The sequence below is a fragment of the Sinocyclocheilus rhinocerous genome, unplaced genomic scaffold (genome assembly GCF_001515625.1).
Source record: "Sinocyclocheilus rhinocerous isolate Xijiao unplaced genomic scaffold, SAMN03320098_v1.1 scaffold1433, whole genome shotgun sequence".
In the NCBI taxonomy this organism is placed as follows: Eukaryota; Metazoa; Chordata; class Actinopteri; order Cypriniformes; family Cyprinidae; genus Sinocyclocheilus; species Sinocyclocheilus rhinocerous.
In genome coordinates, this window is record NW_015641013.1 from 38,945 (window position 1) to 66,580 (window position 27,636).

A 27,636-nucleotide genomic window follows, 5' to 3' on the forward strand; every position below is an offset into this window, starting at 1 on the left:
AACATTTTTTTTTTTTTTGGAAGACCATGCTTTCTGACTGGGTCTTTTCATTACAGACCTTCCCTATCGAGCCCTGAGAATCATCTGGAGTCCATTTACTTCCATTGTAAAAGAAAAAACAACAACAGAGGGCAGAAATTATGGATCGTCTGTTGAAGAGATGCCGAATCAAGAGTAGATTGTTCAGAGAATGCCTTGCGGAATTTTTCGGAGTCTATATTTTGATAGTAAGTCAGTCTTCATAACTGTATTTGTAATGTGGAAATGTGTGCCATTAACTGAAGTCTCAGAATGAGGCCCACTTGTATCTTTACAAAATGTTGATAATTCAGCAATTTTATGAGAATGCTATCATATCTTTTTATGTTTAATGTTTACATTCAAATGAAAATGGTAAAGCTCTTATAAAAACGTATTATCTTTGAGTAAAATATACCTCCTTCTGCCCATTAAATCTTTCTGTAGCAAATGTGCTAAGAATTTCTGCAATATTCTGGAGAACAAACTTCACTGACAACTTAGAACTAAACTTTTGGCACTGAACATGAACTTAACCTAACCCTAAATTGCACAGCAATTTTATTGTGCCATAAACCTTTTCATAATAGACGTGTCTGTATAAACATTCACACTAGATTATTTTTTTATATATTTCTTGATATCATTCTCTCTATAGCTTTTTGGGTGTGGATCAGTTGCCCAGGTGACGACCTCTCAAAACACTAAGGGTGAATACCTGTCAATCAACCTCGGATTTGCATTGGGCACCACATTTGGGGTTTATGTGGCAAAAGGCGTATCGGGTATAAAATCTCCAGAGCAGCTGTGCATATTAAGACATCAGTCCCTGTTTATATATATGCAAATGAATAGATTTCTCATCTGTTTAAGGAGCTCACCTGAATCCAGCTGTTTCCCTCACCCTGTGTGTCCTGGGCAGGTTTTCCTGGACTCGTCTTCCTTTCTATGTGTGGTCGCAGCTCTTTGGTGCATTTCTGGCTGCAGCAACTGTTGCTCTTCAGTACTATGGTGAGTGAATCTCAGTCTATCTGATCTATCTTATATGTAATCGACACTACCAGTCAAAAATATATTTTAAATGATTTTTATTTTTGAAAGTTCTTTTATGCTCACCAAGACTGTATTCATTTGATCAAAAATACAGTAAAAATAGTAAAATTGTGAAATATTATTACAATTTAAAATAACTGTTTTGTACCTGAAAATATTTAAAATGTAATTTATTCCTATGAAGCAAAGCTGAATTTTCAGCATTAATACTCCAGTCTTCAGTGTTACATAATCCTTCAGAAATCATTCTAATATGCAGGTTTGGTGCTCAAGACACTTCTTTTTATATCATCAGTGTTGGAAATAGTTGTGCTGCTTAATATTTTTGTGGAAATCATGATACACTATATAATTCAAAAGTTCAGGGTGAGATAAAAAAAAAAAAAAAAAGAGTCCTTTTATTGAGCAAAGAAGCATAAAATTGATGTGTGTAATTATATTTCACAATATTAAAATGTTTACTGTATTTTGATCACACAAATCAGCCTTGGTGAGAATAAGACACTTTCAAAAACAAAAATCTTAATTATTCCAAACTTTTGACTGGTAATTTAGAAAATAAATATAAATCACACAAGTACATCCAAATGAAGGCACTTTTCTATTCATACGTGTTTGTTCACAGATGCCATAATGGATTTCACTGGAGGGCATCTGACAGTTAGTGGTGCCACTGCCACAGCTGGTATCTTCTCAACATATCCAGCAGACTACCTGAGTCTATGGGGAGGAGTGGTAGACCAGGTCAGCACAATATATGAAACATGGAAATCTACTGTTTGAAATGCTAAGACCATTCTCAAGGCACAAGACTTTCGTAAGATCACCATAACCAAATATTCCAAATGAATTGTTAATTCATAACATAATGACCTATTCTGATTTGATAGGCCTACTGATTTTATGCAACAGTAGCTAATATTGAGTAACTTACATTTTATATACAATACTGTCAGTTATTGTCAGCCAATGAAAATTGTTCCAAAAGAAGCCACAGCAGAAAGCATGTATTTAAGTGAATCGGTTGAACGATTCAATGACTCACTTTTAAATACAGTAATTTTTTGTGCTACCTACTAGCGATGGAAAAACAAAACTACAAACTAATCACACCTGTTGTATATCTAGTTTGTAAAGTGTATTTTTAGTTTGTGCCTTAAATGGATTTGCTCAGTTCACTCTGTCAAAGTCTTATTATTATTATTATTATTATTATTATTATTATTATTATAAATTTTATTATTATTATTATTATTATTATTATTATTATTATTATTATAAATTTTATTTATAGGCATCTTTCATGACACTCAAGGACACCGTACATCAATAAACAACCAGTAATCAAACAAAAGGCAGCACAGCGTACCTGCATCTAAACATTACATAAAAGCCTGCCTAAATAAGTTTTAAGTCTAGATTTAAAAACCACAAGACTTTAACTACATTATGAATATCCATCAGTAGAGAATTCCATAAATACGGAGCATCATAACCAAAAGCTCGTGACCCCATAGAAGTTGTCCGAATGCGTGGAAGTACAAGAGTGAAAGCAGAGGCAGATCGTAAGATGCATGTAATAGTATTTATACAAAGGAGATCGGATAAATATGAGGGAGCTAAATTATTAAGTGTCTTGTAAGTTAAAAGCAAGACCTTAAAATGTATACAATATTTAACAGGGAGTCAATTCAGATTTTGTAGGACAGGAGAGATGTGCTCCGATATAGGAGTTTTGGAATAACTTGTGCAGCCGCATTATGCACTAAGTGAAATTTGTGTATAGATTTAGATGGGAGTCCATAAAACAAGGAATTACAGTAGTCAATTCGTGATGTTACTAAAGCGTGTACAAGAATATCAGTACTCTGTTGAGAGCACAGGACGGAGACGACTAATATTTCGTATATGGAAAAATGCAGAATGAGTAACATTATTAATATGAGCTTAAATGATAAAGTGCTGTCCAAGATGACACCCAGACTTTTAACCTGTTTAGATATAGAAACTTGACAATATAGAAATTGTCAATTGTCATAGACAACTTGATTTGGCCAGAGTATTTTTTGATCCGACAAGTATTTCTGTTTTATCACTGTTAAGTTTGAGAAAATTACATGAAAACCAGGTTTTTATTTCATCCAAACACTGAACAAGAGAAGACGGAGGAAAAACAGTGGTAGATTTAGAAGACCGATAAAGATGGGTGCTATCAGCGTAACAATGGAATTGAACCAATTGGTAAAAGATAAATGATAAACAAAAGAGGTCCCAGAGCAGAGCCCTGCAATATAGAAATTGTCAATTGTCATAGACAATTAAAGTAAAAAAAGTAAAATAAAAGTATTTCTGTTTTATCACTGTTAAGTTTGAGAAAATTACATGAAAACCAGGTTTTTATTTCATCCAAACACTGAACAAGAGAAGACGGAGGAAAAACAGTGGTAGATTTAGAAGACCGATAAAGATGGGTGTTATCAGCGTAACAATGGAATTGAACCAATTGGTAAAAGATAAATGATAAACAAAAGAGGTCCCAGAGCAGAGCCCTGCAGGACACCAGTGGTAACAGGTGTAGGATTTGATTTAAACTGCTTAAGTTGTACAAATTGAGTATGGTCCGTAAGTTAGGAATGAACACAAAGCTTTACCTGTAATTCCAATGGACTCCAATCTACTTAACAGTATGGGGTGTATCGAATGCTGCACTAAGAATGAGTATTGATAAAAGACCTGAGTCTGCAGCTACTAATAAATCATTAGAAATCTTCACAAGTGCAGTCTCGACACTATACGGATGAAACCCTGATTGAAACCGCTCATATAAACTATTAAAGGAGAGATGATCCCGGAGCGGAGATGCAACAATCCTTTCGAGAATTTTTGATAAAAACTGTAAATTTGAAATGGGACGAAAATTCTCAAGATTATTTGAATCTGCCCCTGGTTTCTTGAGAATAGGTGTTATTACAGCAGTTTTTAGTACAAGTGGAACAATACCAGAAAGAAGTGAGGCAATATCAGTGATTAAAGAAGAAAAACACGCTAAGCCAGGTTTTACCATGTAAGTTGGAATAGGATATAATTGACAAGTTGCAGATTTGGATTTTCGTATGATAGAAACAATATCAACATCATATAACAATATGATGTTGATAAATGGCTTTAAAACGAACAAAACTTCAAAAAGAAGTGTTTTGTCACTTGAGTTCGATCTGAAGTGAACTGTGTAGAGAGTCCCAGTATTAACTTGAGCTTGTCCTGCAGATAATTGGCACAGCTGCTCTGCTAGTGTGTGTTCTTGCATTGGGAGACCCTCATAACACACCAGCTCCTCCTGGTCTGGAGCCTGTCCTGGTAGGAGCAGCTGTCCTGGTGATCGGCATCTCCATGGGATCTAACAGCGGATATGCAATCAACCCGGCTCGAGACTTCGGCCCAAGACTCTTCTCTTACATTGCAGGCTGGGGAGATGAAGTGTTCAGGTCAGTCTAACATACATACAAGGTCAAAGCCTTGTGATCAATTCAATATGCACTTAAATATTTTCCAACTTTTCCTTATACTGTATATACTGTTCAGAAGTTTAGGGACGGTACGTTTTTGAAAGAAGTCTCTTATGCTCATCAAGGCTGCATTTAATTGATCAAAACAGTAACACTGTGCAATATTATTACAATATATAAAAAAGATGCTTTCTATTTTAATATATTTGTAAATGTAATTTATTCCTGTGATACAAAGCTGAATTTTCAGCAGTCATTACTCCAGTCTTCAGTGTCACATGATGATGCTGATTTACTGCTCAAGAAACATTTCTGATTATGATCAGTGTTGAAAACAGTTGTGCTGCTAAATATTGTGGAAAATGTAATCTATTTTTCAAGTTTCTTTGATGAACAGAAAGTTAAAAAGAACAGCATTTATTTGAAATTGAATTTTTTGTAAAATAAATGTCTTTAGTGTCCATTTCATGCATCCTTGCTCAGTAAAATTAATTTCTTAAAAAAACACTTAAATGGTAATGTATGCTATATACAAACTAAATTAGTATTTGTACTCCACATACACTGTAAAAAATATTTTTCTGAAGTGGTAAGTAAAAAATGATTGGTCTAGTCTATTTTACTAGAAAATACCATTTCAGTTTTTCTACTTCAAGATTACACAATTCATTGTTATTGTTTGTGAGATTTACTTTAAATTTCTGAGTGAAAATTGTTTCTACACCATTTTTATTTCAGTGTAGATATACAAAGTAAATGTTTAGCATTGTCAATGTAAAGAACAAAATAATTCATTTGTGGATGTGTAACAAAATATTTTTATACAAACAATTAGGAATTCTGTTCCATTGTAACCATGACACAGAACCAACCAAAAAACTAGGAAGAAATATGTATATAAAGTAATATATATATGTGTGTGTGTGTGTATATATGTATAATATTATAAATAATCATTTTTGCAGTAATGCTTAATCTTTGAAATGAAGAAGAAAAAAAAACTTGGACACTAACATGAGAACTGTTGTGTGTCAGGGCTGGTCATGGATGGTGGTGGGTACCTGTGTTTGTAACGTGTGTGGGTGCTCTCCTGGGCTCTTTACTCTATGAGCTGCTGATCGGAGTTCATCATCCAGACTCGGAGCCAGAGGATGCTGAAGGCCTGACAGCGGTGCACCAGCAAACTGTGGAGCTGGACGGTATGCAGACAAAGTTTGACACCATTAAAGAAAACGACAATGATGGGATCTTTTCCATAACTTCAGCAGATATCAGCTAAAGTGAAAAAAATCCATCAACCGAATGATGGAACCTGAATTGCTACTATGTATATGTTAAATGCATTTAATTTTAAGGATGATTGAGTTAATAATATTAAAAGAAATAATATTAAAAAGTTATCTTTTTTTGTATATGAACTGGGTGATCTTCTACATCTTGTAACTTGGATTTTTTATAGGTTTATTAATCAAATATATCACCAATGACTTTGTAAAACCTTGCAGGGTCTCTGACGTCTTAAAATACATTTCTGTTTAAAATAACGTAGCACTGTATCTACATGATACACCGTCTTAACTACCGTTGAATTGCTGTTCAGTAAATTCAACAGAAATATAGTACTTTAGATTTTGTTAGCAAAAATCATGTACTCAGGTCTGACTCTAATGAAGTGGCAAGACTTTATATTATTTTATTTGTTAACCTTAAGATGAATAATTTCAACAATTTGTTTCAGCAAGTTTTGTAAAGTGTTACCTATTAAGTTTCTAAGAATGTTCACCTCTCATGAGTTTTAGAAGTATTTCCATCAGTAATTGCACTGGATTCAATGATATTTGCATAATGAAACTGCGTTACACTAGTGTTTGTGTTCCCTGAATGCACTGGGATATGAATCATTAAGGACACCATGATCTGTACCGTACCAATTTACTGTTTTATTTATAAAGAAGGGTAAGATAACTGACACAGATGTACGGCAGTGAAACAGGCAAGTCATCACAGAATAAGATGGCTGTCTATAGACTATGTGTGGGACATATACATACATTACTGGAGGAATAGGAAGTCACACTCACACAGATGATTCACACGATCACAATATTATTTTTAAGAAATGTGGTTTTTGACAAGCACAGAACTTTCTGATAGAAAAGACACAAACGACATTCATATTTGTACATAATTCATCATAAAACACACAAGCAATCCTTCAAACTCAATGCCAATTTCCGATTCAGATGAAATCGTTAAAATTACACCAGGCTCCGAATGCAAACTTTCACTAGTAGTATTTCAATATCGACTTTAAGCTAAGGAGAAAAAAAATACAAAGACTGAACTTATTCACATTTCCAAATGCAACAACCATATCAAACTGATGTACTGCATTTATACATATATATATATAAAATGTGCTCAAGTGTATCTGTGACTGAAATGTATCCATGTTAACCTATATTGACCTTTTTTGACTATTTAAACTTTACAATCCAACTTTGACCTCATAAACGTCTGCTGTATATCTCCTTGCACAAATGAAACTTTTTCACCTCACTTAAAGTTCAATGATTATCAAAAGACTGATGAATGCTTCAATATAAATAAATATCAGTACTACAATGTCTGTACAATACTGTTACATTTAAAATTCAGTGTTTTCCTTTATTTAAAGAAAAAAAACCTTCACTAGCACCCTTTTTGCTTAAATGCTTTTTGTGGACTGACGCAAAACCCAACAGACGCCAAACAGCTCGATGTAAAGTAGTTTTCGAGCAGATACAATTTGACCTTGTGTAAATTCATTTAAAAGACTGTGGATGTTGCAAACAGGGAGGAAAGGGGGAAATAACTTTTAATGTCTTTGTATTTTGGAAGACAGATCACGTTACAATCATAACGACATAAACATTTTCCAAGTTATATGTATTAATCTTAAACTCGTCTTGGATAATCCAAAGCTGTGACACATTTTGTAACGGCTTGTCCTGGTCTTGTCTTGTCTCACTCGTTTCTACAAGGGCTTGTCGGTCCTGTGCGCCGTGATGAAGGCCATGCCATGTGTGCGGAAATGAGTGCTAAGGTCCGAAGCCTTGTCGAAGCGCCGGCTGCACACCCTGCAGCTGACCCCCCCTTCCCCTTCCTCGCCCCCTTTAGGTGAAGACGGAGAGTCGTCCTGCGACGACGCGCCAGGTGATGTGTTTCCACCACGATTGTCATGCTGACCTTGGCGTAAACGGTGCGTGATGAATTTGTGTCGGCTGAGGGAGCCGGCAGAGGCGAAGCAGGCGCCGCACTGCAGGCACTGCTGCGGCGAGTTCTCCGCATCACAGTGGACGGGAATGTGGCGCTGGAACTCTTCCCAATCCTGTGTGGTGAAGCCGCAGGGTGTGCAGCGGAATGTGCCGTCGTCTTCCTCCTGCTCGAGCGGCCGGTTCTCAGACGCTCGAGTTCTTTTGGCGTCCTCTCCTGTGACGTCATCAGTATCTGCGCCGCCCCCTACAGGTGGAGCTCCGCCCTCATTGTCGAGCTCAGACGAGCTGCCTGCCCCGTCACCCGGAAGCGAACGCTTTCTGGTGTTTGGAGCATTCTGGGAAAAGAAATTAAAATTAATATGTGGATAATCAAATGTCTCTGAACTCTAAAGAGGTGGAGTGCTCAAACTGACCGGTCTGTCTGTTGTTTGTCGAGCTCTGATGCCATGTCTGACCCGAATGTGCTTCTCCAAAATCAGACGACTACTGAACGTACGCTTGCCCTCTGAGCAGTGCCTGAGGAGAGCAACATATGCAGAATTAGAAGGGCAAACTAAATAAATAAAGAATCCTTTTTAGCAAGGAAAAGAAAGAATCAAATAAATTTGTGGTTGATGAATGTTTGACTCACGGGCAGCGGAAGACTCTCTTGACACCCTCATGTATTATTCGGACATGTCGACGAAGGCTGTTGGCTGAACTGAAGGAACGTTCACACAATCTGCAGGGGAACTTCTTCATTAACTAGAGAAACAAACAAACAAAGCAAAAAAGACAGGCATATCACAAATTTGATAAACTAAGCATGTGTATGTTTTGTGTAAACTTGTGTATGTTTTTAAGAGTACCAACCTTGCCGTGTTCGTTCTTCATGTGATCGATGTAGTCCTCTCTTTCAGCATAGCGTTTCTTGCACTCCTTGCACCTCCACTCCATACTCCCACTTTCTGGAGAGCTCGCCTGATCTTCCTCCTCATTCTCCTCCTCTTCTCCCTCGTCTCTCTCTTCCCCTTCATGCTCTCCCTCCTCCTCTTCCCCCTCCTCGTCCTCCTCCCCCTGTCCGTGGCTCAACTCATCTGAATTGTTTTCAGTGGGTTTGGGCTTAGAGGTGGAGTTGCTGGCAGGAGCTGAGACCGGAGATGAGGTGGTGGGCGGAGTCTCTGCTTTGACGGACAGGCCTCTATGAGCAGTCTAATGGGAAATATTGAGAGACAGCTCTGGTTAAAAGCATGAGCGTGACTGACAGGAAAATGTGACAATTCACACTGTGGTGGCTGTTGTACTTGGTATGAGCTTTAGACAAGGTGATACACAGAAATCACTTTGTAAATGCCAAACCAAGAATCTTAATGTATGCCTTTGCTGACACCACATTCTTTAGGGGAAGAGAAAAGAATGGGTAACACAAAAGGCAAAATAACAATTAATTAATTTAAAACTTAAACAATTAATATTCTCAAATGCACTCTATATACTGTATAATAATAATAAAATAATAATTGTTTTTATTATTATTGAAGTTGTTTATATTATCTAATTTATTGTTATTATTATTAATAAGGTATTTACCTTGATGTGTTCCATCATGGACCCTTTCTGGGCATAAAGTTTAGTGCAGTCTGGACATTTGAACACATGCACCTTCTGTTTGGCCAGGTGAGTGTCAAAATGCATGTAGAGCAAAGGTTTCTGGGTGAACACTGTGTCACACATGACACACTTGTAGATCATCCTGTAGAAATAATATAAGAATATTCAGAGTTAAAGGATGTTTGTTTTTTTAAAACAAAATATTAGGCACTAATCACGAAAAGCTGTGTGTGATGGGTCAACCTACTTAGCCTGTGCAGCTGTGAGGGCAGGATGCTGGGAAGTGATGTGCCCCTGTGCGCTCTGGGCAGATTTGAAGGCCATCGGGCAGTTGGGGCACTTATGAAATACCTCACAGTGAGCTGTTTGTATGTGGGACTTGATGGAGTTCAAACCTCCGAACACAACCTGACAACTGGAGCACCTGGAATAAAGGATGCAAATTTGAGCATGTGCAAGTATAACTAAGCAAATTCTCTTATTTCCTTGCAGGAAATCTCGTAGATACCCTATAAAATACAGCTGCGAAGCAACAAAACTGTCTGCAATATCACAAAACACTGATAGGAAATGAAAGGCCAGGAACCTGTAGCCGATGCGTCTGGCAAAGTGCAGGCAAGACTCTTCCAGATGGGTTTGAAACGTGGCCTGACGAGCAGTGCCACCACACTCTGGACACACATGGGGTGCGCGGTGCTTATGGATCCGCTGATGGGCTGAAACACTGCACCAGTTAGGCAGCATCATGGGGGGAGAGCAAAGCATACAAGTCTGAAAGAGAAAGACAGGAGGGACAACATAAAGGAGTTAGTAAAGCAATTTTTTTACTTATACATAAACTTACACATTGCAGATGCTGGGCATCATTTAAGAAACAGCAGAATGAATGTGTAAAATGTTTGTGAAAACAGCATTCAATGCAAAAATGTACTTTTTACAACAATTTTCAAATTAGCATTAAACAAACGTCTGTGCATGAATCTTCCATTTAGTCATTTTATAGTTAATTTCTAGCAATTATTGCAAACTAAAATATTTGGAGAAAATTATTTGGAGAAAACCGATTAATTAAATGTTTTAAATAAAACAAATATATAGTTTAGTCATGAAACTCTAGATGGCGCAGACTGATGTTTTGTTAACGTAACTGATGATATTCAGAGAGTTAAACGATTTGGCACAAGCTGATTGGTTCATGCTGCATATGCAGCCAATGAGCTTACTGCCTTGCATTTATATGGCTGGCTAGCATTCACTAGAGATTCCTGCAGCGCGCTTTCAGAGTTTCTCTGAAACCCTCCACCTTCCCCAGATCCACCTTCCCCTGTACAGTCCACCTATACAGATCTGCTACGGGTTATTTTATATGCTATTTGTGCAGCAGCAGTATGTCTTAAATACTCACGGCACCGTATCGCCGTATGCATTGGCAGTAGCAAGTTCCTGTACTTGCTTGCAGCAGCAGCAATAATCTACAACTACAGCAATAACCAACAGCAGCAGCAGCGTAGCAGATCTATTCCGCCAAGACCAAATACATTAACATTGTCATATCCATCACCATGCTAAAATCTTCCGAGAGTTGTCATGATTAAAATATCTATATATGTGTCTGTGTGTGGTTTTTATTACAATTTATTTCTGAGAGATAAAAACACTTAGCTGAAAATTAAATTAAAACATTTTTTTATGGTGCGGTTAGTAAAATTGCTGGCAGGGCATTTAAAAAAAAAAACTGAAATACTGGTCTAATGGACCAACAGAAATAAAATCATTGCATTTATTCCAACACATTTACAATGTTGCAATTTACCGAATTAGGAGTAGCTCTGATTTGCTGGAAATGAGTCACTAATTCAGCCTTGCTTGAAAACTGGGCTTGACATTCAGGACACTTGAAGTTGTGGTACTGCAGGGCTTCGCCTTTCTTGCAGGGCAGCGGCATCAGGGCCTGGGGACTCTGGGGTCCACGGCGTGCAGGGCTGGGCTGGGTTGAAGTCGTGCCTGGAGAAGGGTAGTCCTTCAGTGGACTGGAAGTGGACGGTATAGGAGTCGCCCCTATCGGGGTTGTGGAGGATGACAGAGGTGTAGAGGACAGTGATGGAGAAAGCATACCTAGAGGAATAAGAACATTTAAAAGGGTACTTAATTCAACGCTGGCAAGATGGGCATTTAATAAAACAAGACTGTCTATGAATAAAGGTAAAAATAATTGAAATTGGTGCCACATGAGAACTAGAGAAAACAGAAAAGGAGCTATGGGGTTCACTTTTGCCAAAAACTTAAACACCCACAATGCAATTTTGATTTTGTCACTGCACACCTCTATTGATCCGACTGTCTGTGGGTGGGAATACAAAAATGTGGAAGCTCGATCTGTAGTTTTAACTAGGGATGCACCGAATGTTCGGCAACCAAAATAAGCGAAAAGACCGAATAAATTGTACCGAACAATGATATGACGCGATCAAATAGCAACCAGCGCAGAGTGAGAGGCGCGCACTCTTTATTATGCAGCACACACGTCAGCAGTGTGGAAGCATTTAAACTGTCGGAGAAAGACGCAAAAATCATTACAAGCACCGACAGCGAGAGACTGTTTAGGACTGCATCGCATGTCTTCAATGAGAAGAGGAAGGGGTGATTGTTGCTGGTTACTGTATGATGATTGAAATCATGAAATGGCCTTAAACAATTAGTAAATAAACTGCAGAACGTTATGTTTTCTAATACACGCGCGCATCAGCGCTCTCTCCCACCTTCAATACCACGACTGAGGTGCCCTTGAGCAAGGCACCGAACCCCCAACTGCTCCCCGGGCGCCGCAGCATAAAAAATGGCTGCCCACTGCTCCGGGTGTGTGTTCACAGTGTGTGTGTGTGTGTTCACTGCTGTGTGTGTGCACTTTGGATGGTTTAAATGCAGAGCACCATACTTGGCCACATGTCACGTCACTCACTTAATAAGTTAAATTGTGCTTTGTTGGTATAGGGTCTGCTAGAATGTTAAAAATGTTCAGTGTTAAATATTTTTAAATTGTTGTTTTGTAATTGATTTTTTTTCTTTGACAAAACAGTAAAAAACACATTTTGGCTTTTTAATTTATGCAATGGTGAAAATTTTTTTTTTTTGGCAAAATACATGGGGGAAAAAACTCCATGTTCGGTATTCAGTATTCGGCCCAGTGTTTAATTTTGTTCGGTTTTGGCTTCGGCCAAGAATTTTCATTTCGGTGCATCCCTAGTTTTAACAAAAGTCGCAGGCTTTTGACAGCTCCAGGGCTTTTCTTAGAACTACAAACTGAACTAACTTTTGGCATTCAACAGCGGTGTGATGCCAAAATCAAAATTGCATTATGAGTGTTTTGGCAACAGAGAACGCCACAGCTCTTCTTCTCTATTTTGTCATGTAGCACCGATTTGTTTCTTATAAATAAACTTGGATGTCTGGGTGAAGGTAATACTGAGAAAGAGTATGCATTGTTCATTTACATATACTGTAACAATACAGCTGATTAAAAATCTTTGAACTTATTCTTAAATATTAAGCCGAAACAATCATATTCAAATTGAGACAAAAAGACAGCATTTTGCAAAACTTACCAATGGGAGTAGTGTCTTGCTGGCCAATCATCTGCTCCACTGTAACTGGTCTCATAACCAAATGTGAGCACTGCATGACCAGGCCTCGTTCCTTGTGCTCCCGAGCATGTAACAGCAGGCTGCATTTGTTGAAGAAAGCCAGCCGCTTTGCGCAGTGATTACACGTCACCTCTATTCTCAAAGAGCGCCGGTCATAGTGTCGCGCCAGGCTACGCTCCAAAGCAAAAGCATCTCCGCACTCCAAGCAGCGGTAGCCAGTAGCAGGCATAGGAAGACCCCATTCGGGGGGCGGCGGGGTCGAGAGATCCGGACGGTAGCTGGGCAGCAGGTTCTTGCTGTTCAGAATCTTGTTGAAAGCCTCAACCAGGCTAGACTGGCTACGGGAAATAACAGCACCAGTGCTGTTGACGATAGACGCTGGTTTACACGGCACGGTACCTCCATTGGTTATTTTACCGACCGTAGGGCGCACGCTTATCCCGCCGATGGCTGGTGCGACTGGTAAAGTGGTGGCTTTTGTGATGCTTACCGCTGTGGCGGAGACTTTCGTTTTATCGGATTGCATGACCATTTTGTTTTGGACCTTGCTGGCTGCGGCTAGCATGGCACTACTGGCTTCTAGAGTGGATACTGGTAGGGTTGAGCATTTTACCACCTGACCGTCATTTTTTTTGGTGCCTTTCGCAGGACCAGCTCGACTTCCCGTTTGGGCTTTACTTGCATCTTTGCCTGCATTGGCAGTGCCTCCTTTACCTGCTACTCGGGTAACCGTGCGTGTGATGCCTCCTGTAGACGTCTTAATGGTCTTGATACGGACTTTAAGAGGTCTGGAAGGAGCATTTCCACCAGATACAGCTTTGCCACCACTGCTCGGTGATCCGGCGTCTGCTGGAAGGGATTGTGCAGTATTTACCTCCATTTTCTCTCCATCTCTTTTCCCGCCATCCTTACCATCTGTATTAGCCGCATCTTGTCCATTCTCCACTGATCCTTTGTCTACCTCCATCTCCTCTTCTTCCTCCTTAGGTTCTTGAATGGCAGCGGATGGTGATGAAGAGGCAACCACTGGGCTGCATGATCTTTTGGTAACTGCAGATGTTGGCATGGAGGACTTGGGGGTCTCAGGCTCAGGGCTCTCCGGTGAGTCTCGTTCTTCTATCACATGCTCTGGGTTTCGCTCTTCTTGGGGTAAACTCTTTCCGGTTCCTGTTTGGACTGGTGCGGAAAGCCAGTTCTGTTGAGCTCGCGGTGAAGCAGGTGACGCCAAGGGAATGTCACCTGGTTTGGGGTAAGTGCTGGGCGATATGGACGTTGAAGGAGGGAGAGAAGGAGACTGTGAATTTTCTGGAGGTGACCTCAGTCGACGTGATAGTTTCGGAGGTGTGGGAGAGTCCGGACTCTCGTGGATGACCAGAGATCCTCTGGAATCAGGATCTGAATCCTCCTCATCTGAATCTACACGTCTGAAAGACGACGAACTAAGACGTGGTGATCCGTTAAACGGCTCCGTTAGAGATGTAGCAAGCGGAGAAGATGCCACGGCCCCAGAAACACGGGAATCAACCGAGGGAGAGGATGATGACGGTGAGGAGGACGAAGCTGTGGAGGGAGTGGAAAGAAGTGGTTTAGGTGGGGGAAAGAAAGGAGATGCTGCTCCACTTGTCCCACTAGGAATCGCAGGGGCTTTTGCCTTGTCCGCACCTTCTAGGTTCATCTCCTGCTGAATATGTTGCTGTTGCAGAAGCTGCATTTTCCTGGTCCTTCCAACGGAGTCTCCAGCACCTTGTGCCATCAAGGGTTTCAGCTTATTGAAGATGTTGCTGCCCTGTTTGGAAGTGCTGGAAGATTCAAGTGCTCCTGCAGTCTCTGGAGTCGCCTTTGAGCTGCATATGGGCCACTGCTCCCCATTCGGCTGGCACCGGGACTGAGACATATGCACTGACCCACTGGACGACACAAATCCATTATGGTTTAGTGGATCTGGTACCGAGCTGTCGCTACCATCAAAGGGTTCAGGGCGAACACGGTTCTTCACAATCACGCTCACAATAGATGGGTCGCTCTGAGAATCTGTGGATGGGCTGGGTGATCTTAAGGCTGAACTTCCACCTACTGAAGCATCACCAGGCTTTATGAGCGATCCTCCGCCTGCTCCTTGATGCCCCTCCACCTCATCCGGGGTGGACTGGATAGCCTCTTTGGCATCAATGTCAGGAATGTCAAATGCTGCCAACAGGTCATCGAAATCGGGGGTTTTCATGTCCCCCATGCCGGGTCAGTGATCTCAATCCTAGAATACATACAAATAACATGTCAGAAAAAAGCATGTGATAACAATTGCAAATTAAGGGATAGTTCACCCAAAATTATTTACTCACCCTCATGTTGTTCCAAACCTGTATGACAAAAGAAGATATTTTATGAAATGTGTTTTTTGTCCATATAATGGAAGTCAATGGTCACCAAAACAGTTTGGTTGCCAACATTCTTCAAAATATCTTCTTTTCTTCATACAGGTTTGGAACGACATGAGAGTGAGTAAATGATGTGAACTATCTATATACTTTGGGTAAACTATCCCTTTTAAGTTGACATTACTTTCTATTTAAAAATGAAATTGAGACAGGACTCATCCCATTTATTGATCGATAATATCCTTTAATATTGTCTGTACACATCATGGTGTGATTTAATTGGATATTTAATGCAGGGAGTAATGTATTATAAACATATATTTTTTAAAATCTCACAGCATCTGTTTCCATAAGGTACGTTTAATACATATAAAATGTATTTTTATTTATTTATTTTCACAAGCACAGTTAGTTAACAAATCAAGTACTCGAGCTATCAGTTTTTAACCATAACAGAAACTGCTTCGTGCTGAGGTACCTATGAGGTGAAACTGACTAAATCATTTTAGCCGCATGTATCCTGCTATTTCTCTTTTCTTTTACTTCTGCAACAAAACATATACACAAATGTATATCGCAACACCAAATTACACCGAACGGCTTTTGTTAGCTTTGGCTAACAGCCACATAATGTCTCTGTATCAACTTGGCATTGGTGACTGAACTGCAATGCATTTTAACGTATGCAATATGAAAAAGCAATCATTTAAACATATATATGGTAATATTATGATCCAGCATTCAATTTCTGCCTAACAATGGATCACTTAAAGGTAACAGAGCCTGTTTAGCACGCTAAAGCTGCTATGGTATCACCACGAAAATCCAAACAAGCCCTCTAATATGAAATAAGACATTGATAATCGACAAATAAAGAAATATATTGATACAGTAACAACTGGGCACATGTTACAGAGATCAATTTAATATATATGACAAATACAATGGTCTGAGAACGGCTAAAACCTGCAGCTGACCTGGCTAACTATTACAAATGGGGATCGCTAATCGTACGATTAAAGGGCTTCTGTCACATGTTGTCCCTTAGATGTGTCTTTAGTGTTGCTAGACTGATAAATAAAGAGCTGGTGGGTTGATAAGCAGATATGTGAGGTGTATTTTTGGTTTTGTTCTGTCATGACGGCGGGGTCCGTGCTGCCCCGTCGCGAGGGTCATTTAAGCGCAGGCCACTGCATGTGCACGGCAACATTTACCTGTTTATAAATAACCTTACGTGGATGCCACATTATGCCTTTTTGATCATGCATTTTATGTACGTGTGTATTATTTTACAGATTGTATATTTTCATGCACAGGGAATTTTTTTGTTTTCCTGTTTTTTTTTTTTTTTTTTTGAGATTCCCGACTATCCTCGCTCCAGATGAAGCGCCTTAACTTCCCGTCATCGATCGAGTACGGCCAGGTCTTGGCAGATAACGATAATAATAACGGACAGGAAAATTATTTTCCGTCTTCCTTGGTTATATTGTTATGTTTGCATGTATAGGTCTGGTGATATTTTAGCATTTTATTTTAAACTCAAGAAAAAAAACATGACCACTGTCATTGTATTTTATGGATGCATAGTTGTTGTTTATTTACATCCTTCCAGGATCTCATATTTCAGTCTTTAGGTTTATTTGGTTTAGGCCGGTTTATTGCGGATTTATTATTTTTTTTACATACCCCAAAGCCCAGAATATTGTTTATTATATTATCGTATACTATATGTATTGCAAAGTATTATTGCACAGTTGCATCCACAAAAATACAGACAACTCAGATAAATCAATAATTAAATCAATAGATTGGGTACCAATATGAAAGTGAATTATTATATACTGTACATCACTGTCAAATTGTTAATCATTATTGTGAATCTTTGGGCTCCTGCGTAGATAGACAGATACAAGTGCATTTAGTACAAAATAAAAATATTTATTTCGTATATCACCAGTTTCTTGTTATTTTAAGAGGAGAAATATCTTAAAATATATGGTCAAATAATAAGACACTGATTATTATTGACAAGCTCAGGACCAATTGAATTGAAATGTGCAGAAAGCAGAAACAAACGCCATTCAAATTCACTTGAAAAGCAATACAATAATATAAAATTGATCTCGTCTGATATTTTCATAGACTAGGTTTTAGTGCCCTCTAGAGCTCAGTGACGACGTGCACAACTGAGTGTTTACTGGCACGGCCAGCACTATTCGTATTAATTTATGATATTTTCATTTGTTTGTCGTTATTACAACGGTGCAAAAGAAATAGTAAATGCAATTCAATACAATATCTCAAATAAATCTAAATTTAGGGTATACAAAAAATAAAGTGTTAAGCCTTTCATTCAGAATCAGCTCACTGAACCTTGCGATGAGCTGCGCAGGAAAATTAGTTTGTTCGCCTCTTAATCCTGCAGATTTTAACGTCATGAACAATGCTCTTTGAACACCAATAACATATATAATGAACATAAACGTAATCGGTCATAATAACGAATCAAAAACGTTCATAAAAAAAGCATAAAAGGAAAGGGGAAAAAGGAAAACAAGAAAAGAAATCAAAAAACGAGAGAAAAGGACAATACATACATTTAACTTAAAAAGAGGAAGTTAAGCCTTTGTAAATGTCCACAGTTCTTTAAAGAGAAAACTGGAAGTGACCATAGGGACTTTTATTTGCGAAACGTAACAAAAGAAATAGTAAATGCAATTCAATACAATATCTCAAATAAATCTAAATTTAAGGTATACAAAAAATAAAGTGTTAAGCCTTTCATTCAGAATCAGCTCACTGAACCTTGCGATGAGCTGCGCAGGAAAATTAATTTGTTCGCCTCTTAATCCTGCAGATTTTAACGTCATGAACAATGCTCTTTGAACACCAATAACATATATAATGAACATAAACGTAATCGGTCATAATAACGAATCAAAAACGTTCATAAAAAAAGCATAAAAGGAAAGGGGAAAAAGGAAAACAAGAAAAGAAATCAAAAAACGAGAGAAAAGGACAATACATACATTTAACTTAAAAAGAGGAAGTTAAGCCTTTGTAAATGTCCACAGTTCTTTAAAGAGAAAAGTGGAAGTGACCATAGGGACTTTTATTTGCGAAACGTAACAGGGTGACGTTTTTAGGGACGTCATCACGTCTTGTCCAATCAGAAAGCACTTGTGAAGATTCGAATGTTTATGGGCGGGCTTCGAACTCGCTGAGAGGGACGCTCAAGCGCCAGGAAAACGTAAACAGTGGTTGTTTTTGCAGATTGCGTTTGGGAAAAATAGTTTTCACACTCAAACAAAAGTACTATTTGATTAAGTAATCACCACAATTATTACATTTACAAGAAAGAAACAGTAAGTATCATGCATGAATATACTAATCCAGAATAAACGTTGAATTTCCTTAATCGCTCGTTAGCTAGAGTGGCTAACGTTAGCCAGCATTGGAGGGAACAATCTGAAACCTGTATTAATAAAATCCCTCTGCATTTATTGAGAAGTAAATCTGATATCTACCATTGTTCTTTATTTACGTCAGAACAAGTATAAATTTACTATACATAAACGATGTAAATGAATGTTTATGATATATCAGTTATTTCATATGTTTTTCATCCAGAACAACAACACGCTATGTCCCACAAGCAGATTTATTACTCTGACAAATATGACGACGACAAATTCGAGTACAGGTAGGCAAATATTCAACCCATCTGTACAGTTTACAATTAATGTTTTCAGTTTTTATGTTTTGGAGTCCCTGAGACCGTAGTGCTACATGTACAAATAACAATAATGTTACGTTGCTTAATAATCTGTTGTATCAAAAAATGAAATGAAGCCAAGTTTCCATTTAGTTCACATTCAGTTTTCATAAGTTTAGAAAAAGTAGAAACATGATACTTTCGTATATTTTCTGAGCTGTTAAAATGACGTCATCTACAGATATTTATAATGAGAGTTTTGTTTTCCATTCATTTTCAGGCATGTCATGCTTCCTAAGGACATTGCTAAAAGAGTTCCCAAGACCCATCTGATGTCAGAGACAGAATGGAGGAATCTGGGTGTTCAGCAGAGTCAAGGATGGGTACATTACATGATCCATCAGCCCGGTATGTGTGTGTTTGCTAGGATGTTAAAAACTCGCCCAAATATGTGCCATCTCTACTGTTGTCACCGTTGTTGATATACATGTTCTTGATTTCTTTTCTTTATAGAACCGCATATCTTGCTCTTCCGACGTCCTCTGCCTCAATCCCAGTGACTCCAGAACCACAAACTAATGGAATTCTGAAAACTGGACCCAATCTGAAGATGTCTGAGTCTGAGAGATGCTGGGTGCACCCGAGATCAGTTGGTGTCAGTATCATTTGTGCTGCTTTTGACTTATGTTTATTGACTATTCTGTGGGTCAGATTATCATCACTGTGCTTGATCTCTGCCTTAACTGAGATAGAACTGTGCGCAATTTCTTACTGCACCTGTATATATTATTATTCCTTATCAAGTTACAACGATTCTGTATATGAGCTTCACTTGATGAATTTTTGCATTGGTGAATTGACTCCGAAAGGTCTAGCAGCATTGGAAATTGCTTTACAAAGTACACTTATTAAAAATAAATACTTCATTTTTCTCCCTTTAAAGTATTAACAATGCTGTTTGTACCAATATCCGTGTCACCAGTACTAGTAAGCAGCTGAACCTGTTTTCTCAAAAATGTTTTAAAAAAGCCTCTCACAATAATATGTATAATACTGTACTTATGTACAATAAAACTGTTTCAGCTTATCACTTTGGCTTCAACACCAGACCGTGACTAGATAGAAAGCAAGAAGATTTACTTCTTTGCATTTATCTCAATGCTAATGAAGTTGCATACATTAATGAGTGCTTTAAATTTACTAGACACACACAGAAAGGCACAGCCATTGTAACTTGAATGTGCGAGGCATCTCTTCCAGTTAATTTTAGTTGTACAGAACAGCTTATGTTGCTTGATATTGCAAACTGGTGTTTATATTATTTTAGTGTATTGTCATAATACCTAATGCATTACTTATAACAGCTTGTGAATCTTAAGTTTTGCACATTCACAGAAAATTGCTGACTTCTGTGTTGCAAAATAAGGTGAATATACTTCCAAGTGGTAGTTCAAAGCTCCATCGTGAGTGATTTTTTTTTTTTAAACCTTAAAAAAGGCTTATGCTTTGTAATGCATGGATGGAATGGTCAGTAAGTGTGGGATTGCTTGTAATGTTCTTAATTTGTAAGTCAGTTTGGAAAAAGACATCTAAATGCAGGACCGGTTCTAGACATTTGGAGGCCCCCCACCCCCAATAAAAAGCACTTGAAACAAATATGATTCCTAACCTTTTTATTTATACAACATTTAATTTTAAATTTATTTATACAGTACCAGTCAAAAGTTTGGACACATTACTATTTTTTAAAAATGTTTTTGAAAGAAGTCTCATGCTTATCAAGTCTGGATTTATGTAATCAAAAATACAGGGGGGAAAAAAAGCTAATATTGTGAAATATTACAATTGAAAATAATGGATTTATATTTTACTACACTTTAAAATATAATCTATTTCTGTGATGCAAAGCTGAATTTTCATCAGTCATTACTCCAGTCTTCAGTGTCGCATGATCATTCAGAAATTCTAATTTGCTGATTTATTATCAATGTTAGAAACGGTTGTGCTGCTTAATATTTATTTTAAAACCTGTGATACTTTTTTAAGGATTTTTTGATGATTAAAAAGTTGTTTAAAAAAAAACAGATCTTTTTTTAAACAATATAAGTCTTTACTACCACTTTTTATCAATTTAACACATTACCTTTTTTCTGTATTTTTGGTCAAATAAATGCAGGCTTGATGAGCATGGGCAGAATTTCCCCCTCCTATTCAATCAATACTGACTACAGATATAGTCATATTATTAATATTAATAATATGATATTATGTATTGCATTGTTACCTTAAAGGGGTCATATGATGTTGCTAAAAAGAACATTATTTTGTGTATTGTTTATGCGGTTTAAGGTTCAAAAAACATTATTTTCCACATACTGTACATTATTGTTTCTCCTCTATGCCCCTCCTCTATGACTTATACTGTCTTTTTACGCGTTGCGTTGCATCGCGCCGTGTAAACATAAAACCATGTCTGCATCTGTGATCGGAGAAATGACAAACAACAAGCGCTACTCTACACTGCTCAAAACACGCGTTTGAATCATCAGTGGCAAATTCTTTAAATCTGAAAACGTACTTACAGTCTGTGAGTCAGAACAGCCGTCATTGTAGTCTACTCTACCAGGATCAGGAAACAGTCCTCCATAAAATGCGCTGGACACATCTGAATATTTGGGTTGAACTGTTCTGGAACAGTGTTGTAAATACAACTTAACCACTGATTTCTAGTCGTGTCCTCTTTTGGAAGACCAAACAAAGTAGTTTCGCTTTCGCAACGAAACACACAGCGTCTCCACAACATGGCGGCAGCGGTGGCAGCAACAAGTTACACCATCTTTGTTTGCGTGAACATTTGGGCGGCGTTATGCAAATCTTCCCACATCTTGACGTAGACATGTGGGGGCGTGTTTAAATGAGGTGTTTTAGGAGGGCGTGGACGAGTCTTAACTTTTATAAAGAATATCTCTTTGGGTTTGAGACTTTAGTCTTTGCAACTTTAGGGATCTTATCTATTAACGAACAGCTTGTAACACTCCAAAGAGAAGGGAAAACTTGAAATCGCATCATATGACCCCTTTAAATATGCACTATATACACTGAAAGTGTAAACAATCATCTACGAATACATGCCTATCATGGCATTCCTATATGAGGTCTATTCAGTATTATTCAGGAGCTATATCAGTTGCTCAGAAGCAAATTACCCCTCTCCATCCCCAACTCCTCTTGTCACAGTCAAGACTTGGCTTTCTGATATTCCTTGTTACCTGAATCAGACTCCTTTTATCTTGAATAATGTTGTCACACTAAAATGTCATTAAGAACATTAATGATATATGCTACATTTGGTTCTGTTCTGTTAACCCTAAGGGGGTTATTGCTGCTCTTCCCTCTCATTCATGACAAGCTGCATGGATGGGCAGGGAGTTTTTACCCAGAACAGAACCATACCGCCACTCCAAACTGTATGCTAAGTGTCAATCATTTGGTCCTGACAGAAATGTATTAAGGTTCTTGAAAATAAGACAGCTATGTTTTTAATGTACTTTCCATGTGTTGCTATAAAACAGTTATAATAAAAACAACAAATCAGTATACAATTTGTGTATCATGCAACCCTAAAATAAAACCCAAAGTTCAAAATTTTATGAAAATTAATCTTCCACCAAATAAACATAGAAAAAAATAATAACACAAATACATCTTAATAAAAAATATTTGTTGTAAAACTAAAGAAAACATTGACTGAAAATGTGTTACACAATTGTTATGCTTCTTTCGTGATTTGTGCTGTTTCTCTTGGGCTTCTTATTGTTTGTTGAGCATCAGTCAGACAGTTGGTCTAGAAGTCTCTCCAGCTGTTCGATCTCTCTGGAGACATCTAGAAAAGATACGTAACAAGATATTACATGAGGCAATGACTGAAATTAAGCAGTCAATACTTGACATTGCAAAAGGTTGTTTATTTGAACTTTTCGGTGGTGACATTTTTACCCATCCGTGTCTTTTTGCCGGTTTGTGATTGTGAGCGTTCTATTGCTTCCTGTAGTTCATGTTCAAGAGCACTCTTTATGTCCAGCTTTACAAAGAAACGAGAAGATTCCATTTGACTTTAGTCATTGTACAGCTGAATACATGATCTTCTTAATGAATGTGAGATCAGTACCTTTAAGTTATTAAACCTTTTTAGCACTTCCATTTTTGCTTTGTTGAACATGTCTTGTTTTACATTATCGACTGTGGATATTAACAGATCTTGCTTTATCTTCATGGATCCTGTTCCTGTCACAGCTGCAGCTTCTAAAATAAACAACACTCAATGTTCATTCATTTTCTTTCTCACAGAGACACCTCAGAGCAAGGAAATAAATCAATTCTTGGATGTGCGTTTTATGAATTAAATGTATTTTCTGACATGCTGAGTGGCTTTTCTTTTATGCAGTAAATAATTTACATGAAAATAATTTGTGATTATTTGTAACTCTTAATGCTAGCTTACGCTGATAGCAAGAAGCCATTTGATTCAAAATGGTTATTTTTATTGATGAGTAGATGTCCATCTTCATGTCAACAATGTCTCTGTTGAGCACTGCCTTCAGTTTGGTTTCCTTTCAAAAGGGGAAAAACACAAAAAAGTCAGATAAATCTAGAAACATTAAGTCCCTGCTTATTCCAGTCCTACATTAAAAGTTTGTTTGGTGTATTTCAGTGATTACCGGTTTATAAAAACAGCCTGCTTAATTATAAGGAATGAGGATTCACATGTGGCGCTTTTCTACTGTGTGGCTCAGCACGGCTCGCTTTACTTTGGCTCGGTTTGCTTTTACACTGCAGTTTAGCACCGCTTCAAAGTGGGTGGGATTATACACTGATCGTTATAGTTGTGCCACCACCTCGTCTGACCACGATACAGCCATTTATTTTTTCAAGTAGCATGCAACGGTCGTTTAAAAAAGTTGTGTGAACAAATGATACTGCGGTGGCTGTTGCTGACTATTGAAATCTAGTGGGTTTGGTGTCTCGTGTCGCAAATCCAATGATGCTGGTAGTGTCGATTCTCTCTGACCGATCAGTGATCTGCAGTGTTTACACGTCACATTTTAGTATTGGTACGGCTCGCTTGGAACCTCAACTGAGGTGGTGCTAAAAAAAGTACCGGGTACTAAGTACTGTAGTGAAACCCGCCCAAAAGCGAGCCGTACCAGGCAGTGGAAAAGCACCAATAGACTTCAACAGAAGACAGACATGGAGGATCAGGGGCAGAGTGTGACCCATTAGTGTCCCCAAGAGGACAGCTGAACTCACCTCGATTTTGATGAAGTTATGAATGTAATGTAGTATGTCAGAGCTGGGGTAAGCAGAGTCACTCTGGATGATACTGAATTTATCAATCTGCTCCTGCACTGACTTCCCTGTTTTCCCAGTCACACTGTAGCCAAAAAAAAAAAAATCAATTTTGAGTTTATTTTAAAAACATTAGTTGAACAGAATATAGTTGTGATTCTTGATATATAATCTGAGAATTACTGGAAGGAAATAGTGATGGGAAAGGCCAAATTACCAAACACACAAAGTTTGCTTTATATTGCTATTGTTTAACATATGCTGCTGTCATATGACAAATTAACGAAAGATTCAGACCAGAAAGCACTTGGGAGGTGAGCAAATAATTTCTTTTTCCTTTACAGAGTGTATGCGGCTGGCCTAAATGACCCATCACTAGAAGGAAAACCAGTTCAAACCCACTCATATTTTGGGTCCTGCACGGATGTCATGTGCGACAAACATAAGGATGCTGCTCCCTTGACAAAACATTTGGCCTCAAATTAATTGAGCACACATTATCTGCCACAACAAAACTAAACCCAATCAGAATCTTCCTGGGCATCTGTCTCATTTCCTGGTTTGCTGCTCTACATGCAATCTACAGTTGGTCCATGTTTACAAGCTTTGCTCCAGTTTGTGCTCCAATGTAACGTTAATAATTTGTAAACAAAATGCCAACAATATAATTAACAACGTTATTTAAAAGTACTTAAACAATAAAAACTTAACTTGATCACGTTAATGCAGTAAAAATCAACAACAAGCATTGTACATAGTTTATTGCATTTTATTCTAAACTACACAAAGGGAGACTAGAAAAGGAATGATAAAACAGAACTTACGGAAAAATTTGACAGAAATCATCATCAATGAATTTCTGCAAATGTTTGGCCAATGTTTTGTTCAGGTCTAGAACTACATCCCAATTTTTTGACCAATAGCCTCCGTAGTTCTTGCACAACGCTCCAAGGATTTTATGGAACCCCCTTCCATCTTTATTCTGAGTAACAAAAAAAAAACAGTGTTACAAGGACAAGAAAATGGTGATATGCAAAACATTTGAATCACACTCAAGGTGCTATCAGTGCCTTTGTGGAAGCAACACATAATTGCACAGATTCTTCCACTCCCTTTGAGAGATGCTGCTCCAGATCATTATAAATGCTGTCAAAATATTTGTCCAGTTCAATAAGTGACTTCATTAGGTTCTTCTCAAATTTGATGCAGATGTTGATTTTCATTTCAATCTAAAACACATCCATACAACAGCAGTGAATTACAGAATAATACACAATGGCAGCATTCTGAAGATTCTAATTCTGACTCATACCGTTTTCTTGTCTGGATCCAGCTGGTCGCTTTGGATCAAGGACAAAACTCCCTTTGCTTTATTGACATAATCTCTGGTCAGTTCTCTGTTAATGTTCTTGTTAAGATTCCTCAGATCATCCTGCAACATTGGGATTTCTACAAATAAACACAAGGATGTGATTTGGACTTATTTTGGCAGTGCTTTATCTCGCTTTATAAAATATTTTTTAATTTGGGATTAAAAAAATATGCAAGCAATAGTTTGACATGATTATTTTTTTGTCATGATTAAATCAAGTGGTAAAATTAAAGTAGTAGACAGAGGATCGTTTACCTGTTTCACTTGATTCCAGATTTAAATTGTGGTCAAAGAATGCATTGGAACTTACAGTAAAAACTTGAAACTGATTGTCAGTAATGAATATTTTCTAAAAAAAAGAAAAGAAAGAAATAAAGAAAGAAAGAAAAAAACATCAATAGAGTTTTTTAAAAAGGGCATGGTAACAAAGAAAATTAGGCAAGAATTAATACCTTGATTTCAGAATTTTTAAACTTTTCTTTGACTCTGGTCTTGGCGTGATCATTTCTATGAAGTATGCATGCCTTTTTCTGATCCTAAAGAATGATTCAAAACAAAACAAACGCATGCACATATGTATGTATGTATGTATGCATGCATGCAGATAGGTCTATTGTAAAATCTGATTCATGAGTTATGTACTATACAGATTCTCCTTTTCACCTCAGTAAATTATTATATTCATTAAATTGCAGTTACAGTGATATGAGCTCTCACTGACATAAGTAAAACCAACAGTACAAACTTACAGGGGAAACTGACAGCTAAATTATACTAGTCTATGAAAACAAAGGGGCCATTCTACAGAAACACTGCTAGCACAGTCCTTCTACATTCCCAACCTAGTCTTCTGAGATGTGCTCTCTTGGAAGCCGTGCAGATCTAAAAAAGAATAAGTTGTGTTGCATGCTTACTAGGTTACTAGAATTAGACTCAGAATTAGACCACTTCCCAGCCCTTCATTTCCTATAATATTCACAAAATACCTAATATACGCTCCTATATTGATCTCATCAGTCTTTGTACAGATGAAGTTGATGCTTTTGCATTTTCCTCCTGGTCCCAGTTCTTCAATGCAGTGCTTTAATATCCCCCAGGGGTCTCTGTCAGTGATTGCTCGATTGATAGCACTTACAATCCACACAGAAGAGCACTCTCTCAGTTTCTACAGGATTTAAAATAGTGAGTTAGGAGCAGGGCCAATTCTAGACATTTGGAGGCCCAAAGCAAAATTCATGTTGGAGGCCCCCCACCCCCAATAAAAAGCACTTGAAACAAATATGATTCCTAACCTTTTTATTTATACATTTCATTCTTAATTGTGTTTATTTTTACAGTAACAGTGCCAGTCAAAAGTTTGGACACATTCCTATTTTTTTATGTTTTTGAAAGAAGTCTCTTATGCTCACCAAGCTTGCATTTATTTGATAAAAAAAACAAAAAAACAAACAGTATTGCGGAATATTATTACAATTTAAAATAATGTTTTTCTATTTTACTACACTTTAAAATATAATCTATTTCTGTGATGCAAGGCTGAATTTTCATCAGTCATTACTCCAGTCTTCAGTGTCACATGACCATTGAAAAATCATTCAATGTTAGAAACAGTTTTGCTGCTTAATATTTATTTTATAACCTGTGATACTTTTTTCAGGATTTTTGATGAATAAAAAGTTGTTAAAAAAAAAACTTGTCCAATAAACCAATAAAAACCAATATAAGTCTTTATCACTTTTTTTTTTTTTTTTAATCATTTTAAC

General features: G+C 37.7%; 3 protein-coding genes and 1 pseudogene across 3 annotated transcripts; 2 read left to right on the plus strand and 2 right to left on the minus strand.

The window, feature by feature from the left end:
• The first annotated feature begins 100 nt into the window (after positions 1 to 100).
• On the plus strand, positions 101 to 5,856 carry LOC107753518 (aquaporin-10-like). Its single transcript, XM_016569670.1, has 6 exons — positions 101 to 227; positions 677 to 803; positions 892 to 1,029; positions 1,697 to 1,815; positions 4,339 to 4,556; positions 5,613 to 5,856. The coding sequence occupies exons 1-6, from the start codon at positions 141 to 143 to the stop codon at positions 5,854 to 5,856; spliced, it is 933 nt and encodes a 310-aa protein (XP_016425156.1). The 5' UTR covers positions 101 to 140.
• Positions 5,857 to 7,252: 1,396 nt separating this feature from the next.
• On the minus strand, positions 7,253 to 18,086 carry LOC107753512 (zinc finger protein 687-like). Its single transcript, XM_016569664.1, has 10 exons — positions 18,038 to 18,086; positions 13,027 to 15,316; positions 11,238 to 11,539; positions 10,011 to 10,195; positions 9,672 to 9,848; positions 9,404 to 9,566; positions 8,687 to 9,025; positions 8,466 to 8,578; positions 8,248 to 8,350; positions 7,253 to 8,169 (listed from the first exon to the last, which is right to left on the minus strand). Exons 2-10 carry the CDS (start codon positions 15,293 to 15,295, stop codon positions 7,594 to 7,596), a joined length of 4,227 nt encoding a protein of 1,408 aa, XP_016425150.1. The 5' UTR covers positions 15,296 to 15,316; positions 18,038 to 18,086; the 3' UTR covers positions 7,253 to 7,593.
• A 542-nt stretch (positions 18,087 to 18,628) lies between these two features.
• Positions 18,629 to 20,364, plus strand: LOC107753514 (cyclin-dependent kinases regulatory subunit 1). The gene is made up of 4 exons (XM_016569665.1): positions 18,629 to 18,805; positions 19,071 to 19,143; positions 19,436 to 19,563; positions 19,669 to 20,364. Exons 2-4 carry the CDS (start codon positions 19,085 to 19,087, stop codon positions 19,713 to 19,715), a joined length of 234 nt encoding a protein of 77 aa, XP_016425151.1. The 5' UTR covers positions 18,629 to 18,805; positions 19,071 to 19,084; the 3' UTR covers positions 19,716 to 20,364.
• Positions 20,365 to 22,859: 2,495 nt separating this feature from the next.
• LOC107753519 (uncharacterized) overlaps positions 22,860 to 27,636 on the minus strand; it is an 11,357-nt pseudogene continuing 6,580 nt past the window's right edge.